General features: G+C 42.4%; 1 protein-coding gene across 1 annotated transcript in view; it reads left to right on the plus strand.

Annotated features, from left to right (window-relative positions):
• Positions 1-18,658, plus strand: part of LYST (lysosomal trafficking regulator) — a 143,177-nt gene that overhangs the window by 38,246 nt on the left and 86,273 nt on the right. The window contains exons 17-20 of the mRNA XM_015419814.1: positions 422-571; positions 3,299-3,436; positions 4,256-4,454; positions 11,271-11,402. Coding sequence (XP_015275300.1) covers positions 422-571; positions 3,299-3,436; positions 4,256-4,454; positions 11,271-11,402 — 619 coding nt within the window. The remainder of the gene's footprint in view (positions 1-421; positions 572-3,298; positions 3,437-4,255; positions 4,455-11,270; positions 11,403-18,658) is intronic.

Below are 18,658 nucleotides of genomic sequence, written 5' to 3' on the forward strand. Positions count from 1 at the left end.
CAGACTGACTGGCAGGGCCAGCTTCTTCTGTGGGGTAGTTTAAGAACAGCAGCTGCAGTGAGACGCCAGAGAGAAGAGCGACTCTGGGAGCATAGGGGAGGGGCTTAAACTTTAAAACTCTTCCTTTCACTTGGGAAGCCTGAATAAAAGCTGAATAATATTGGCTTTTGTTCAGATGGGGCTACTGCGGTAGCTGGATACAGATCTGGATAAATACCTGGAAAATATCGATAAGTTATCTGTTCAGCTGAGTATATACCAAATGCACACCCATTCTCGTGTCTGACAAAGGGAGCTTATACCCTGAAACTCTCGTTGGTCTCTAAGGTGCTACTGGACTCAAAATCTAAGTGTTTTACTGCAGATCATCATGGCTACCATCTGAAACTATCCATTAAATATGTTTGCTGTCTTTTGAAAGACTCTCCTGGCAGGATGCTGTAGCGAGAAAATAATTTATCTGAATGACAATGGAGAATTTACACTTGATGTAGAGACTACAGCAATAATCCAAGATGTTAAATTGTTGGAAGAGCTATTACTTGATTGGAAGATATGGTCTAAAGCCCAGGTATTTTTTTTTAAATTTACACAGTGTATTGCAACGCTTCAGAGACCAGCAGATAATAACTATTCATGTTTAGTTAAATAAAAACTGAAATATTTTTGTTCACAGCCATTAAGTATCGGTCTTTTCCATCTGAAATACCTGAACTGGTTTCTGAGTTTAAGTGGCTGTTAGAGCAAAGAATAAATAAGCCAAAACTTGCACTGGTCGTCCTCATAGGTTTGTGCAGTTTCCCACACATTCCTAAAACAATAAGTTATGTTAAATTGGAGATATCTTTGTGGATGTTGTACATATTGAAATACATTTCTCCCAAAAATCTCAACTCTAATCTGGAGTGCCGTAGTCAGTTACAAATATTGACTGATAAATGCTGAAAGTCTTCCAACCTTTACCATACTGACATAACATGAACGTTGCTGGTCAAAATGGAATGATGCTGTAGATGCGAAAACAAGCCAATTGGGCTTACGGAAGACAGATAATTTAAAAGAAGACAAACGCTGCTTATAAAAAAGTTGCTCCAAAATGATTGGGATGCTCTTCAAACAGATGCTAGTCGAAAATGCTCCCCACTTCATCTAGGAATTAAATACGCCACCAAATTTGACCTGCCTCTTTACTTAAACATGTTGACCGTTCCAAAATTGAGGTGGTCATACATGATTGCACTCTACAATGCATTTTCAACAGCCCAGATGAAGGGCCATTTTCTCAAGATCCCTCTGGACCAGCGCTATTGTGACTGCCCTTTGATAGAACTTAACTCACCATGTCATGTTTTCTTCTACTGTCCAAAACATGCAACAGCAAGAGAAAGATTCCTAAGAAAATGGCTGTTGAAATATTCATCTTTTCCTAATGCAGCAAGATTAAGACTACTTCTGAGCAGTCTCTGCCAAAATTGCATCGTGGATGAGCAAATTTTTGATTTACTGTTCTTTTAAATTCCTAAAAAATGTTATGGTATATGGCCTATGGGCTATTAAACTTAAATAAACTAGAAACTAGATTGAAATACATTTAAGACTTTGGGAAATAGAATAAAATGGTAGATACAGTCTTACAGACATCCACGGTGTATTTGACTTGTTTCTTCCATGCAATTTCTTAACAATTTTAGTGGGGACTTTTTAACTTGGGTACCATTTACCGTTATCTTTGCAAGCACAGGGAGCGAACTTAATTTATTCATCCTATGTGGCTCATATGGAGCTAAATAACATAATTGGCTGTGTAAACCCTTTTATTGTGTAAACCAGTAACAATAATTCCTACCAACCCTACTAAGCTAAGTAGAACAAAAATGAATAAACAGCAAAAAACAGAAGTCTTAAAGATTAATGGAATGCATCCCAGCATGAGGTTTCATACATCAGATCTCATTTCTACAGATGCATATTGAACTGGTTTGCTAGTGAGCCTCAGAGGCCCTCTATCCTTCAGAGAGGGTGTTCATTCAAAATCTTATTCCACTTTGTGAAGGAGGCCAGAGACAGTAAAGCTGGGGAAGAGTGTCCACTTGTCTGTGTCCTAAATTGCTAAACAAAATCTTTCTTGACATTTGTATAAGGAACTATTATAAGTGATTCAGAAATAGTCTCTACTGCATTGCGGTTTCACCACCTATAGCCTGTGCTCACTGCACAAATAAGCTTGAATGTTGAGCTGATTGAGAATACCAACATGACTCTACTGTCACCTAAGTAGCACTTTTACTTTGAAATTTACTGCTCTAGCGCTTTATTAGATCATTGTTCCAGCACTTTATGATAATTGATATCTGAGTTGTTTAAGGTTGTTTGATGATTGGTTTTAATTGTATTTTTATATGGGATTTTATGTAAGCTGCCCTGAGCCTGCCTCGGCAGGGAGGGTGGGATATAAATTGAATAAATAAATAAATAAATTGTAGGCTATACGTACAAAAAACTGGTCCTTTTAAAGTTTTCAAATTTCAGTTTAGCTTCAAATGTCATAACTAATAGCAATCTGAATTATATTTGTTGCAGTTTAGATATATAATCTTGTTCTGTGTGCCCATGTGGCCAAGTGTACAAAATGTTCCTCCTTTCATGAGTGTTAGGTTGTACTGTATCCAGGTGACCAAAAAGTCATGGTTGGTTTGGTATGAGAATAAGCCTCAGAGGTCCACTAATTTGCTTGGTATCTCCCCTAGTGCATGGATGGTAGAATGAAGACATTCCAGGGTGCAACAAATTGGGGAAATTCTTCTCTCATTAGAAGATCTATTCCCTTTACTTGGCCTGAATGGGAGTATTCGCCTAACTACCCACTCTTCCTTACCAACCTCCCCAGTACTCCATCTGTGTTAAACTGCTCTCAGTCAGGGCTGAATTCAGACTCTGTCAGTACTTGACTCCTCCCAGCTAGGGCTGAAATCAGACTGAATCCCCTCACCATTCAGCTCTCAAGTCTTTCTCTGCTCTGCTGATACTGAGCAGCCTGTCACTCAAAGCTCTCTGGTTCTGTGCAGTCCGTCGCAATGTCTTATTCAGACATCACAGTATATTATGGTTAGTTCAAAACTAACCATAAGGGGAAGAGGGAGACAGCACATTAAGACTTCGTGGCTTATTCTTATCATGAACAAACTGGTTTGGTTCTGAGTTCCCATAATTGTACTTCAATACAGTTTAATATAAATTTATAACTGCTTTTGTTGTAATTTTGTGTGTGCTAAGGCTTGTAGCATTTTTTGTTTTTCAGCAAGGTGTTTGGAAAACACTCTTATCAGCTCTAGAAATACTTATCCAAGATAATCACTGGCAACAGCTGTTTAACATTAAACAACTTCTAAAAGCTCAAGTAGTGCATCACTTCTTACTGACATGTCAGGTGTTGCAGGTATTTCTACATAACTTTTGTTTTGTAGTTAACGGGTATTAAGAGAGCAGTGCTGCAAATTATGATGCCATTGTTATAGGACTATTGTTGCAGCATTCCACACCTTTAAGTGTTCAGTGATGGGTTATGAAAAAAATCTCCTTCCTTGATAATTTTGAAAACTTTAGATTTAAAACTATAGACCGAGAATTTTGAAGTGGCTTAGAGATCATATTGTCCAATTTCTTGTCTTGAAGGAGAACCACAAGTCATTCCCAGTAGCATTTTCTAAGTTTTTTCTTTGAAACAGTTGTAAAAATAATGGATTGAATCCAGTGTTCCCTCTAAGCTGAGTTAGTGTGAGCTAGCTCACAATTTTTTAGCCTTCAGCTCACACATTTCTGTCTCAGCTCAGGAAGGATGGCTCCAGAGCAAACTGATTTATGCAGGTGCAAAATGGCTCGCTCACAACTTTAATGCCAGTAGCTCACAAATTAGAATTTTTGCTCACAAGACTCCACAGCTTAGAGGGAACATTGCAGCCCACTGATCTCTGTGAAATGCTTCTCCTGTGGGATGGGGGACCATGAGGAGGATTTGCAGCTAAAAGGGGGAATTGGTGGAAATTGCCAGATCCAACATATAGTAATTTTGCATAGCACTACTGAACATTTCCTTTACTTATTGGGGATTTTGAGCAGGTAAATGTGAAGAATAGTTTCTTCCAATATAAATCTGTGTTCTTCCCCCATCTCTATTCTTGTATAAACCATAGAATAAAGCAGTGATTTTGTAGGTATCTCTCTTTTCAGCTATTTGCCTCTTCATTTTTTTCCCTAGGAGCACAAAGAGGAAAATTTCACATCTATACCTACCGAGATCTGCACATCATTTGTGAAAATAATTGAAGAAGTGCTTGGGTCTCCTCCAGATTTGGAATTGCTGACATTGATCTTCAACTTCCTCTTAGCAGTTCACCCTCCTACTAATACATATGTTTGTCACAATCCCACAAACTTCTACTTTTCCCTGCACATAGGTAGATAAAATATTTTGCTCAGTTTAAATTTGTAAATAAATTTCTGTGAAGTCTAATAACAGTGCTATCTTGAACAGTTATAACTATCTAAGTCCACTGAAATCATTACAAGTATATAGCTCTACTTAGGATGACATTTTTCTTCATATATTTGTAGCCTCTGCTGCTTTTACTGCTCTAGCAAGTTTACTTATGACAACAGGATCCTAATCAGGGCTCTAGTCGGGGGGGAGCTCTCAGGTACGGAGCTCCGGAAGAGAACCTCTAGGGGGCGGGGCGGTCACGTGGTGAAGCCCCGCCCCCTTCTTTACCCCGCCCTCTGCTTCGATCCTCATTCCGTTTGGGAATGAGGATGAAGCAGGAGGGTAAGTAGCCGGGCCTTCTGACACACTTCCGGTGATGTCAGGGTGTGTGGCCTTCTGTCACTTCCGGTGATGTCAGGGGGCGTGGCATATGCAAATAAGTTATGCTAATGAGTTATGCTAATGAGCTCCGGCAGCTCTTTTTCTACAACAAGACCCCTGATCCTAATACATAAACAGAAACTGAGGATGCATGTACAATCCACTATACACATCAAATACTGGCAGTTCTGTCAAACTTGAGGAGATGCTTTTTTATCGATGTGTGTAAGACTGCACTGCATGTCTGACTCCCTGTAACAGTTATTTTAGCTCTGTAGATGACCTCACATATTTAGATGGTTTTTTACGTTTAGTGCATGAAATGTGATTGGTAAGTTACGAATCTTACTTGTTCAAGGAGGTCCTGATGGCTCCTGATACTGACGGTTGAGGAGCATAATACAGGGTTCGCTACTTCTGTTACATTCTTTTTTTATTAAGATTTTTATTATTTCGCACAAAGTTGACATAGCAAACAAAGCCTTATATAGCCCACCCCTTTCCTTCTTCCCTAATGTGTCCTATTAGTAGAGAAGGAAAGAGAGAAAGGGAAAAAAGGGTAGGGCAGGAGTGAAGGTTAGGAAGGTTATGGATTCATTTAAAAAGGGAATAAAGGTGAGGACATATCACTGTTTGAATAGGTACAGGAATTCCTACCAAATGGGGGTGAAGATTCTGGGAGCTTCTTGCCTGTTGTATACTATTCTTTCTTTTGTACAAAGGTCTAACCTGTCATTGACCCAGACATCTACAAAGGGGGATACTAGAGATTTCCAGTGTTTTAAACTGATACGCTTAGCAACTAAAGCTGCTCTTTGGATCCAAAATATGTGGTATTTTGAGAGTGCCAATAAAGTTGGTATATCTCCTAGGATTAGATCATTGGCTGTGAAGTCTAATTTAGCAGCTGATGTGAGATTGATCCTCGATATATAATGTCTTGCCAGAAATGTATGGTTTTAGGGCAGTTCCAAAACTTGTGAAAGAAGTTAGTTCCAGGCCTCTGGCAACACAAACAGGAATCATTTTCAGTGAGACCAGCGTGATAACATTGAGTAGGGTACCAGTATACTCGCAAGAGAATTTTTTGATGGATAAGCTTTATTCATAAATCTATAGTGGGGAATGTAATGGCCTTAGTCCATTTTGCCATTGAGTCAGTTGAATTGGAATACTCAGTTCTAGGTTCCACTGGGAGTGGATATAATCAAAATTAAACTTGGTTTGGTGTCTTTGAAAATTATATATAAGGCGAGGTTGCCTAGGAAGGGTTTATAAGAATGGAAGTAGGTGAAACAGTGGATGGATTTCTGAGGCTACAAAAGCTTCTGGTCCCAGAACAGAAGATAGACAATGTTTTAGTTGTATATACTGCCAACTGCCTGTGGATGGGAGGTTAAATTCTGTGGACAAAATGTCAAATGGCTTAAAGTCATCCCATGGTCCAATTAGCTGAGATAAGTGCACTAAAACCCTGGAGATCCATTGTCGCCAAAAAGCACTTTTATTCCCTATCCTAATCCTAGAGTTTTCCAGATTGTTAGATCTCCGTGAGTGTAAAGATCAAAAGCCAGTTGAATGCCAATCATACACCAAACTTGACCTAGCAGCTTCAATTTCAGTTGAATTAACTTTTGGATAGTTTAAATGAGTAGAGCCCAAATCAGCCCATTTACATAGAGAATAAATCTGGGTCATTTCTAAGTGAGCCCAATCAGGTGTTTCCTGTCCAGGAACTACACTCCAGTATTGTGCATTAGAAAGCAGAAGGATGAGATAGTATTGGCGCAGATTAGGGAGATTAAAGCCCCCTTGTTCTATAGGTAGCTGGATTTTTTTTATATGTAATTCTAGGCCTACCTGAGGGGCTCCAAATGAATTTCAGCAACAGAGAGAAAAATTTTACAAAAACAGGGGAATATGTACTGGGAGTCCTTTCAGGATATAGACGATGTGTGGGATAATGTTCATTTTAAGGGTGTTAATTTTACCCCAAATGCTCATTGTTAAAACCGCCATCTGTTGAGGTCTTGGGAAACCTGTTCCAGAATCCGATTCATATTCATTTGAACAAGGGAGCGAATATCTCTTGGAATATAAATACCAAAAATGTAATAAATTCAGTGTCAAAATCAAATGGTCGTTGTTTATGAAGTTCAGGGGGAACTGGTACACCCAGAGATAGGATATGGTATTTATTCCAATTAATATGATATCCTGATAACTCCCCAGATTCCGTAATAAGGTCCATCAGTTCTGGTAACAAATGTTCAGGATTTGACAGGAGAACTGTTGCATTGTCTGCATTAAATTCCTTATCCCAGACCTTAAAACCTTTGATGCCTTCTGATGTCTAATGGCACATGCCATGGGTTCAAGAGCTAAATCAAATAATAGGGGTGAGAGAGGACAACCTTGCTGTGTGCCATGGGCAACAGTGAAACTGTCTGAGCATAGTCCATTAGTAAGTACTGTAGAGCAAGGCTCATTTGATCTTTACCCAGTTAATAAATTCTGGGAGTATGGTGTAAGATTGCAGTGTAGAATACAGGAATTCCCAAGACAATCTATCAAAGGCCTTCTCTGCATCTAGTGATAAGGCCAACAAGAGATCATGCTTATTTTCTGTGGCAACAATTACATCAATCATATGTCTGATGTGGTGAGCACCTTGTCTTCTTGGTACAAATCCTACTTGATTTAAGTGGAGTGATGTATATCCTATAGATCTGAGGTGAACTGCAAGAGCTGTTGTAAGAATTTTTCCATCAATGTTTATTAAGGATATTGGCCTACAGCTGATCACAGAAGTGGGTCTTTCCCAGGTTTGGAGATGATTTTTTAAAAAATATATTTTTATTTAATTTTTAGAAATAATAGACACACACATAAACACAAAGACAAAAACAAACATAAAAATTAACATAAAGAATGTTTCCTGTATACAGCGATACAACTAGTTCTAGACAATATTGCAACTGAGCACGCTTTTTTTATAAAGACCTTCTTTTAAGATTTAACTAAATATACTCCAATTAACCTTCTCAATTTAAAGTTAACATTTTTGATAAGATTCTCACAACGTCTCAGATGGTCATTAACCACTAAATATCTTTTTCATTACTCTGAAGAATTCCTATCCATATATTTTCAACATCCTTTGTTGAAAATTATTGTAACTACTATTATATACTTGTTTTCCCAAATAAATATCCACCAGTGGCATGAATTTACTACAATTTATAAACAGCTTAGCTTCCCACTCACCCCTTTCTGCCATATTCCCTTTTAATTATTATTTATTCCAGCAGTTTATGGAATACATATCACTGAAATTCAAAATGGGAAGTTGACTCTTTATCAAAATTAATTTCCCTCCCCTTCTCTATAATTCTATATCTATCTTTCCATCTCAGTAACACAATATCTAATTTTCAGTTTTCAATGCCCTAACACCAATTATTCAATATCACATTATAACAGAAGCTCTGAATTCATAATTCCAATTAAACATAAATCAGCAAAATTAATCTTTCATCCTTCCAATAACTTGATTTCTTCTCCTTAAAATTTATAGCTTACATTTTTATACGAATCCCAATTTTATATGTGTGAATTAACTTTTAAACTTCTAAACTTCCCCCTCTGTATTTCAGACATGCTATTTCCAGTAATTTATTTACAAATAATCTAGTAAATACTTCATACATACAACATAACAAAAACAAGAGAGGGAAAAAAACCCAACCCGAGATAAGGGGGGCTCCAAAAGAGCGGAGGAGGAGCGGGCAGCTCCGGAGCGATCCGAAAGCTGCTCCACGTCACAGCGCCGTTACCGGAAACTCTCCCAGGTTTGGGGATGATTGTGATAGATACTTCATACATTGATTTTGGCAAAATGCCATAGTTTTTGAGCATCCCAAATCAGAAGTGGTATTCGTTCATTACTGAAGGCTTTATACCATTCCATAGGGTACCCATCAGGCCCTGGGGCCTTACTATTTTTCATATTTTCGAGTGCTGATTCAATCTCTGAGTGTGTAAAGGGGGCTTCCAAAAATTCTTCTTGTTGCTAACTCAAAGCTGGTAGTTGTAATTTACCCAAAAACTTTGAAATAGCTTCTGTAGAGGAGACATGGTAAAAGATCTAAATAAAATTTCTTAAATTGCTCATTAATTGCTTCACTATACATCATGTAGACTGTTATCACACATGTGGCCTCGCAGAATAGATCTGGATCAGCTTGTAGCGTGAAAACTCCTGTCTAAGATAGGGTTCATTATTATATTGTAGTCCCCCCAGGATCACAGGATAATCTCCACATTCTCTGAGCGTTGCTGTGACTGAAAAAAGGAGGGATCATCTACATTTGGCCTATAAATATTGCCTAATAATTGATCACATTTAACCAAAAGAAAGATGTTATCTCCCTTTGGTGTCTGATTTAGTCAAGGACTTCCATGTGAGGATTATGCAATAAACCGCAGCTCCTCAAGCCTTAGTGGAATTCCCAGAACAGTAAGCCTCTCCCACCCATTCTTTAACAAGCTTTTTTGTTCTCCTTGAGGCACATGTGTTTCTTGAAGCATGGCAATGCTAGCACATTGTTTTTAAAGATTATGTAGTATTTGTTTATGCTTATTGGAGCTCCCGAGACCTTTAACATTCCAAGTTGATTGTCAGTTAAGCATAGTTCAATATTAAAAGTTATAATATCATTTATGAATATTACTAAGTAAACAAACCACTAGCATCATTTAGAAATAATTTAGGATCAATCTGTCACTGCTGAAGTTTGGGGAAGGGGGGGAACAAGGAAGAAAAAGCAACAAAGTTTTAAGAAAGATACATATAGATAAGGAAAAATGTTTGAAAGCATCATGAGTGTTGGTTGAGTCTACCCTATCTTGCCTGAGACTCCAGTTTCTCCCAGCAGGCCCAATTGATATTAAATAGCAGTAGAAATTTGAGTCTTTGGCAAAATGTTGATAGAGGAGATGGTCAGTAAATTATGTCAGCAAACGCAATGGTTTCTTGGAAGGTTATTGTTATTGTTGTCAATGTTCGGGCTCATATTTGCCGCAGGTAATTTATAGAGTCAATTAAGAAAGGATCTTTGCTTCCGCAAATGTTCTCAGGAATGCTTATAGTCATCAACCTTGTAAGGTTCCATCAAGCTGCCCCAAGTCCCATTTGGGGAAGAGAGAGTGGGATATAAGTTTGATAAATAAATAATAATCAACCCAAAAAGCAGAGCAAGTACAGAAGTTGCTAACGATTGTACTGAGTATTCATTTCTGCAATGAATCACCCAGTATCAGTATTTCTGCAATGAATCACCCAGTAAAGTTAATGAGTTCAATTACAGGGAATGTAACAAGACCTCTGCTTCAGCTTGGGCTTGAAACCTTTTGATCCTGTTGTTGTAATTTACACAGAATACTGCTGGGTATTTCATAAAGGCTTCATCAGCTTTTTCCCAGGCCAGAGCCCTCCCACATATAAATCCTTTATGAAGGTTGACTATTTCTTTGGGGAAATAATTGAAAAGGGAAATCTTAATTTGACCATTGCCCTATTTCAGTTGACCCAGCTTTCTAGCTTGTCTTAAAAAGGTCTTCCTTGGTGGCAGAGTTTAATAAACAAAAGATTATGGCCCTTGGATGGGTTGCTGTATCTTGGATCTGAACCAAGAACAGGCAGAGACAGACTGTCTCTTAAAACAGATTGAGCAAAGGCCACCATGTCTGTCCCTTTTAGGCATTCTCTGACCTCCACTAGGTGAAGATTATTACAGCGGTTTCTACTTTCTAAGTCTAAGAGTTTGGATTTTAAAGCTGTTACCTTAGATTGAAGTTGAATGGAAGCAGACGTAGAAACAGAAGAGTCCCCTAGGTCCAAGATCCTGCTCTCTGCATTTGTTAGCTGTTCAGCTGGCTGCTTCTGGAGAGGTTTCAGGACAGTGAGCTCAGATCTAACAGAGATCTGTATTTCTTCATAGTCTTTGGTGTCCTTGAGAATTTATCTTAAAAGGGCCACAATCAGTGGCTCATCTGTGGCTGCAGTAGGGAGATGATCAACCTTTTTGTTAAGTTCAGCTGCAGTGGCCATTTTGGATTTGGCCTGTGCAGCCTTCTTGCTGTGACTTCTTCCTTCTGCCAGCTTGAAACAGTTTAAGCACTTCAAGGGCTGTCTCCAGATGTGCACAAGAGCAAACTGCACACAATGGTGCTGTGTTAAACCAAATCCAGTAGAGATGAGGGCTGGATGTCATTAGATTGGGCCTGTACAGGCCTGGAGCTCACTCTATGCTGTATACAGCTCGGAGGCTCTGCCTCACTCCTACTTCAGTTACATTCTTAATCATGTTGTTTCTAACACAGAATCTTGTTCTTCTTCTTTTTTTTTAAGATGGCAAAATTTTCCAAGAGAAAGTTCAATCAATCATGTATCTGAGAAATTCCAGCAGTGGTGGAAAATCTATAGACAGCCCAACATTGGCCATTACAAGTCCAACAGGATTTTCTGCTGCAGCTCAAGAAGGTAAACAGTTGTATATGTTTCCTTGAAAAGGTCTTCAGTATATGATTCTGTAGTAGAGTGGGACATTACCAAATGGATCATTTGCTGCTCTGCTGCTTTTGGTTGGTTCAGAATGGCAGTTGCTTTGATGGAGTGCTCTTTAACCCCTTCTTCCCTGGACTAAAGATCTTTAATGTCCTAGAGCTAAGAATGGAGGAGTCAGATGATATTCTCTCTCCAGGGTTTCTACTGATGGATTTGGGGCTCTAGTCCACTCATGGAGCTACCTCACTAGGTTCATTGGGTCATTTTTACAGACGTCAGGCTGTTAGGACAGGTGCAGACAGCATGTTCATCACCTGTTGCCTTTAGAAGGAAGTGATTTTTGCATGCATGAATGTGTTACCATTGATGGGCACTCAATGAAATTACTGAGCAGTCAGGTTAGAACAGATAAAAGGAAGTACTTCTTCACTCAAAGAGTGATTAACACATGGAATTCACTGCCACAGGAGGTGGTGGCGGCTACAAGCATGGACGGCTTCAAGAGGGAATTAAATATATGGAGCAGAGGTCCATCAGTGACTATTAGCCACAAGGTATAGATAGGAATTCTCAGTCTGGGGCAAGTGATGCACTGTATTCTTGGTGCTTGGGGGGGGCAACAGTGGGAGGGCTTCTAGTGTCCTGGCCCCACTGCTGGACCTCCTGATGGCACTTGGTATTTTTGGCCACTGTGTGACAGAGTGTTGGACTGGATGGGCCATTGGTCTGATCCAACATTGACTTCTCTTATGTTCTTATGTACTTATGAGACCTTTGCAACTGTATAGCAGACACTAAAAATTGTTTATTTGGTCCTCTCAATTGTGGTAGAGTGTTTTGATCACCTTGTTTGTCACATGTAGATGTAAATAGGTTGATAATAGTAAAACAAGTTACAATGCAGTATTTTCAATTCATAGGAAAACGAAAATCTGCATTTGAAACAGAATTCTTTACAGCTGTTATAAGCCCCAGTCCCTTTTTGTAGTTTCACAAACTGCATTATAAGATTTGAGTTTTATCATGTATTAATATTTGAAAAAGTTCAAACATGACAAGCTGTCTTTCCAAAACATACCCATTTAGATCCAGGGTTAATTCTTGATTTTGTCATCCCATTGTAAACCATGTAATTGTTCCTTGGCTGTGGACTCATCCATAGGCATTCTTACAGGTCAGTGGATTAATTGTTGTCCACAGGATTCAAGTTTCTGTAACTGGAGAGCTGATAATAGAAATTAAATAGGGGAAGTGCAAGTTGTTAGACTGTTTCTGCCTACTTTCAGGAAAGAAGGTTGAAAAGGGATGTATAGCATGGGGCTTCCCTGCCTTAATAGTACGAGAATCCATGTGATCTTCTTTGTGGTCTCTGTGCATCACACCTCTGGGATATAGTGCACCTGCACCGACCTCGATCGGTTCCTCTGGAAAGCAAAAGGGATTTTCGCGCCTGCCCCACTGCGCTGGCCCCACTGCGCATGACCAAGGGAGGGGCACAACAATCCCGCCAGTTCTGTTCTGACCGCCGCACTGGTAGGATCTTCTCCGCTTCCGTCGGTAAAAAATGTGGGGTTTTAAGCCTATTCCTCATTTTTTCTTCGATGTTTCTTCGTATACTTCTTGTTTATTTTTACTAAGAAAAAAGGACTTTGTTTCTACGGATTTATTTCCTTTTGGACTCTGTCGTGTGTTCCCCCCCTCTCCCGGCCTATGGCCAAGAGGTGGGGTTTCTTTAAACGGTGCCTTAAGTGCGGCAGCAAGATCACACACACACACACACCCGGACGGACACTTGCTTTGTCTTTTGTGTCTCGGGGAATTGCACCGAGTGAACTCTTGTGCTCATTGCGCGAAGTTTTCGAAGCAGACAAGGAAGAAAAGAACTGCTGGACTTCGTGTTGCGCTTTTGGAGTTAGCACTTTCACTGATGTTGTCACAGGACACTTCAGGGCATGCATCAATGTCGACTGCTGCCTCGGGATCGATGGCTGCGCTGTCCCCAATATTGACTCACGTAGATGTCGACCGCCCGATACTGAAACGCTTAGCCCAGACATCTCAGTCCGAAGCCCATACTCCCTCCAAAAAATGCAGGGAAGGCAAGGACAATCAGGCCAGTCATGCATAAAAAGCATAAGAAAACTCCTCCTACGCAATCTCCGCTGACCCCGTGGAGGGTCTCGGAACTGAATCCTACGGGGGCTGCTTCCCTTGACTTTTCAAGTCGAGACCAGCCACAAGGTGTACCTCAGTGGCCTTCACTGCACCCTATCCAGCTCACTGACTCTGAGCATGATATGGCCTTGACACAGATCTCCCGGTCTTCCAGTGTCAAAAGTCTGCACTCATACCGTGGAGCCGATGCGTTTGTCCATCCTTCACAGCTCTGTCCTGATGATCGAGACTGACCATCGGCACTGATCCATCCGCCACCACCGCCCTCCTGGGACCAACGGCAGTGGCAATACATGTATGGGGCCTATCCATTTACAGGCAGTATGCCATGGTTCCCACCCCAACCAGTGGAGTGGGACCGTCAGTCCACCTCTTCACGCATCTTCCAGTATCGAGATCCTCCATAGATGCTGGAGTTTGCGAGGTCCCATCTGTCAAGACAGACAGGCAAACCTTCTAAGCTGTCGCACCCGACAGTTCCAAAATTTAAAGTGCCATCGAACCTGATTCCATCAATACCAATGCTACCTATGTCATTTTCCAAGCTGTCTGAGCTCTCTGCCTCTTCAGACGCCTCCTCCCAATCAGGGGACAAAAACCCCGATCCTCCAGTGAAACCCTCGCCGCCTCAACAAGTGGGCAATGAGCTTCCAATCTCCCCTTCGGAAGACTTGAAATCCTATGGAGATTTCATCAAGCGGATGGCTAACACGCTCACTCTGCGTTACAGCCCCCGCCTACTGTGACAGACTCCGTGTTCGATATCGTCCAGATGGACACTTCTACACATTGCCTTACCAATGACTTTGGTCCTCCTTCAGGCGGCTAAAGTCCCATGGTCTCATCTGGCATCTATACCCGTCTCAAGCCAGAGGGTAGGTCACATGCATAAAGTGCAGGAGCAGGGTGCTGAATTTCTGTTTACCCACCCTAAACCTAATTCTATCGTAGTCACGTCTTCCTCCAAGGGCAGACACAGTCATTCCACCCCCTCTGAGAAAGAAGGAAGGAAACTTGATTCATTTGGAAGGAAATTTTATTCTGTGGGAGCTCTTGGCATCAAGACCTCAAACTATACAGCATGTATGGGGAGATATCAGTTTGCTCTTTGGGAGCAGATGTCTGAATTTATTGCAACCCTCCCTGAGGACGCTAACCGTCAGGCTCGCAGAATTCAGAAGGAGGGAATGCTTTTAGCTAAGCATCAGCTTAATGCAGCTAAGCACACATTGGATGTGGCTGCCAAAATGCTGACTTCAGCAGTTAGCCTCCGACATCACGCCTGGTTGCGTTTTACTGCCCTACCGTAGGACACCAGGACTCTCATTGAGGACCTTCCATTCGAAGGTGAGGGCCTTTTCAGTGCCACGACTGATATGGTCCTGCCAGACCTAGACAAAAGTATAAAAACATCATGGAATTTAGGAGTCACATTGGCTCCTAAACTATCCAAAGCAAAATCCTGGAACAAGCCATGGTCTCGCAGATCCTCTCTTAAGTCATCTTCGGAAGCACAGTGGCAACGTTCACCCACCATGTCTTCTCGCCCTTATGGGCACAAACCAAAATTCTCATCCATCTCGCAGCCTAAGGCTAAGATTCCGAAAGCTTCCAAGCAGAGCCTTTGACTCCTGTCATCCCACCCCTACCTGCCTGTCTCCTTACTTGGCTGCTTGGCAGCGAATAACATCGGACCGGTGGGTATTATCCATCATTGACACACACACACAAATAAACATGAAATCGTTACAGGTACCTCATAGAATTTATCCAGGTACCCGAGGCCCCCAAATTCATAATTACGCCACCATCCAGTACGCTCCTGGAAGAAATCCAGAACCTTCTTCAAAAGGACGCCATCGAACCAGTCCCAACAGCACAGCATCAACACGGATTCTACTCCCGTTATTTTACGGTCCCTAAAAAACACAGAGGACTCTGTCCTATTATGGACCTCAGGGGACTCAACCAGTTTATCTTCTATCGGAAATTCCAAATGACAGCATTACAAAGCATTCTCCCCCTTCTCAGCGAAGGTGTCTGGATGGTAATCTTGGACTTGCAGGATGCATATTTTCATATAACTATCCACCCATCTCACATAAAGTTTTTGCATTTTGCAGTCACGGAAGGCCACTTTCAGTACAAAGCCCTTCCTTTTGGACTCTCAACAGGGCCCAGAGTCTTTACAAAAATGATGATTGTCATTGCAACGTACCTCTGTCCTCAGAGTGTACGAATCTTTCCGTACATAGACGATTGGTTGCTGGTAGCAAACTCCAGAGAGACTCTGCTCAACCATATTGATTTAACGCTGGTCACCTTAGACGCGTTGGGCCTGAGGGTGAACCTGAAAAAGTCAATGCTCCTTCCTTCCTTGAGAGTCCAGTTTATTGGAGCAATTTTGGATTTGACTGTCTGCTGAGCCAATCTGATAAAAGCACAGGGAGATGAATCAGCGAGGCAGATTCAATGGCTCTTGGGTCTGATGGCTGCTACCACAGCGGTTCTTGTCTTCACCAGACTACAGTTGAGACCACTTCAGCTGTGGTTCCTCAAATGTTTCCATCCACAGTGGCAGTCCCAATCTCAACAGTTCGTGCTACCTGTGCAAGTGCTGAATTCCCTGCAGTGGTGGGAATCTCCAGACAATCTCCTTCAGGGAGCCCCATTTCTTGCACCCAGCCCCGAAATGACCCTAACCATGGATGCATCCCTATGGGGATGGGGGGCTCACCTCCAAGGTGTGTGTGTGGGTGCCAAATGGGAACCGCATGTGGCCCACAAACACATCAGCTTCCTGGAACTGCTTGCCATCCAATATGACCTAAGGTCTTTTCGCCACCTCGTGACTCACCGTATGGTGGCAATCCTGACAGACAACACCACCGCACTGTTACCTGAACAGGCAAGGCGGGACAGTGTCCAGGGGGCTCTGTCGACTGGCCCGGGAGATTTGGACTGAGTGTCAATCCCGGGGCATGTTCATCATTGTTGCTCACCTGCCAGGATCGCTCAATGTGTATTCAGACTTTCTGAGCAGAGGAGGCGCATCCCTCCATGAGTGGGAGCTCAACTAGGCTTACCTCCAACTAATCTTCCACATATGAGGTCACCCAGAAATTGATATGTTTGTGATGTGTCAGAACGCAAAGTGTTGTCTGTTCTGTACCAGGGTGGGACAGGACCCTCTGTCTCTGGGGGACAGCCTCTTGTTCCCATGGTCACACAGGCACATGTACCTGTTCCCACCAGTTCCTCTACTAACAAGAGTGCTGAGCAAGATCATGAAGGAACAACCTCAATGCATCCTCGTCGCACCATGGTAGCCACGTCAGCACTAGTTCCCGACTCTACTCCCCATGTCCCGGGGCACATACATTCATCTCCCCCCAGCACCAGATCTCCTCCTGGCTCAAGAGGGCAGAGTGTTTCACCACGATGTACCACACCTCAAACTCATGGTGTGGAGAATCCCTTAGCACAGTTCAGAAACAGAATAGACCTTGTTCTGTTGAACTGTCGGAAGCCAGCTACGCACACTTCCTATGAAGGGAAGTGGAAGAAATTCCTGTCGTACCTTAAGTTGTTGGGTCTACCACTGCCTCCTACAGACTTGAGGATAGTTTTTGGATTCTTGTTGACCCGCCTGGACTTGGGTCTTAGTTGCTCTTCTTTAAGAGTCTGCTTAGCTGCCATTTCGCCTATCATCCTGCGGTGGACGGCTATTCCGTTTTTTCTCACCCGCAAACCAAGCAGTTTCTGAAGGGCCTCACTTGCCTCTTCCCTCTGGCTCATGGGTCAACTCCCTCCTGGGACTTACCTCTAGTATTGTCCAGATTAACGGGCAAACCGTTTGAGCCCATGGCCACGTCTAGCCTGCAGCTTCTCTCATGGAAGACTGCCTTCCTAGTAGCCATTACCTCAGCAAGATGAGTGAGTGAATTGTCTGCACTCCGTTGTGACTTTCCGTATTTGGTTTTTCACCATGATGGTGTCACCTTGGCCCTGGATGTCTCTTTCCTGCCCAAGGTTGTTTCCGAGTTCCATTTGCGAGCAGACATTGCTCTCCCAACGTTTTCCCCATCACCTATGAGCGACGAGGAACGTTGTATTCATACTCTATACGTCAAGAGAGCCATACTCTTCTACCTTGATAGGACAAGGTCATTCCGTCAGTCACCAGCCTTGTTTGTCTCCTGTAGCACACCTATGGAGGGGAAGAAGCTTTCTTCGCAACGTCTATCCAAGTGGATTGTGGAAACCATCAAACTGTGCTACTTACTGGCCAAATGGTCACTTTCGGGCCCGCTCCAAGTGCATTCCACCCGGGCAGTAACCATGTCCGCAGCCTTCCTGAGAGGGCTGTTGCTCACTGACATCTGTCTAGCAGCACCGTGGGCTACCCCCCACAAGTTCATGAAGCATTACCCCCTGGATGTGTGTCTTCATCAACGTTCCGTGGTGGGACGGGCAGTGTTGAAGGCGGCGCAAGTCTAGGACCTTCAGCTCCCTCCTCCAGGTAGGCCTGTTTTTGCTTGCTAATCTCCCAGAGGTGTGATGCACAGAGACCACGAAGAAGATAAACAGGTTGCTTACCTGTAACTGATGATCTTCGAGTGGTCATCTGTACATTCACACCACCTGCCCTACTTCCCCTCTGCTTTCAGTCCTCTCCTTTTTTATTACTCTGAGACTGATGGCAGCGGTCTGAAGGAACTGGCGAGATTGTCGTGCCCCTCCCTTGGTCATGCGCAGTGGGGCCGGCACGTGACTGGGGAGCGGGTGTGAAAATCCCTTTAGCTTTCAAGAGGAACCGATTGAGGTCGGCGTAGGCGCACTATATCCCAGAGGTGTGAATGCACAGATGACCACTCGAAGATCATCAGTTACAGGTAAGCAACCTGTTTTTGCTGAAGTCGTGACCTCCACTCTTGGGCATCAAGTGTAGCTGGGAGCAACCAAGAGGAGGTACAGCAACTGGTGTCATCTAGTATCCTTTACTCTGTAGGTATTTTATGCCTGTGTGAATGAAAAAGAGGATGTCATTGAGGCAT

Source organism: Gekko japonicus, unplaced genomic scaffold (genome assembly GCF_001447785.1).
Source record: "Gekko japonicus isolate JY-2015 unplaced genomic scaffold, Gekko_japonicus_V1.1 scaffold315, whole genome shotgun sequence".
NCBI classification, from domain to species: domain Eukaryota; kingdom Metazoa; phylum Chordata; class Lepidosauria; order Squamata; family Gekkonidae; genus Gekko; species Gekko japonicus.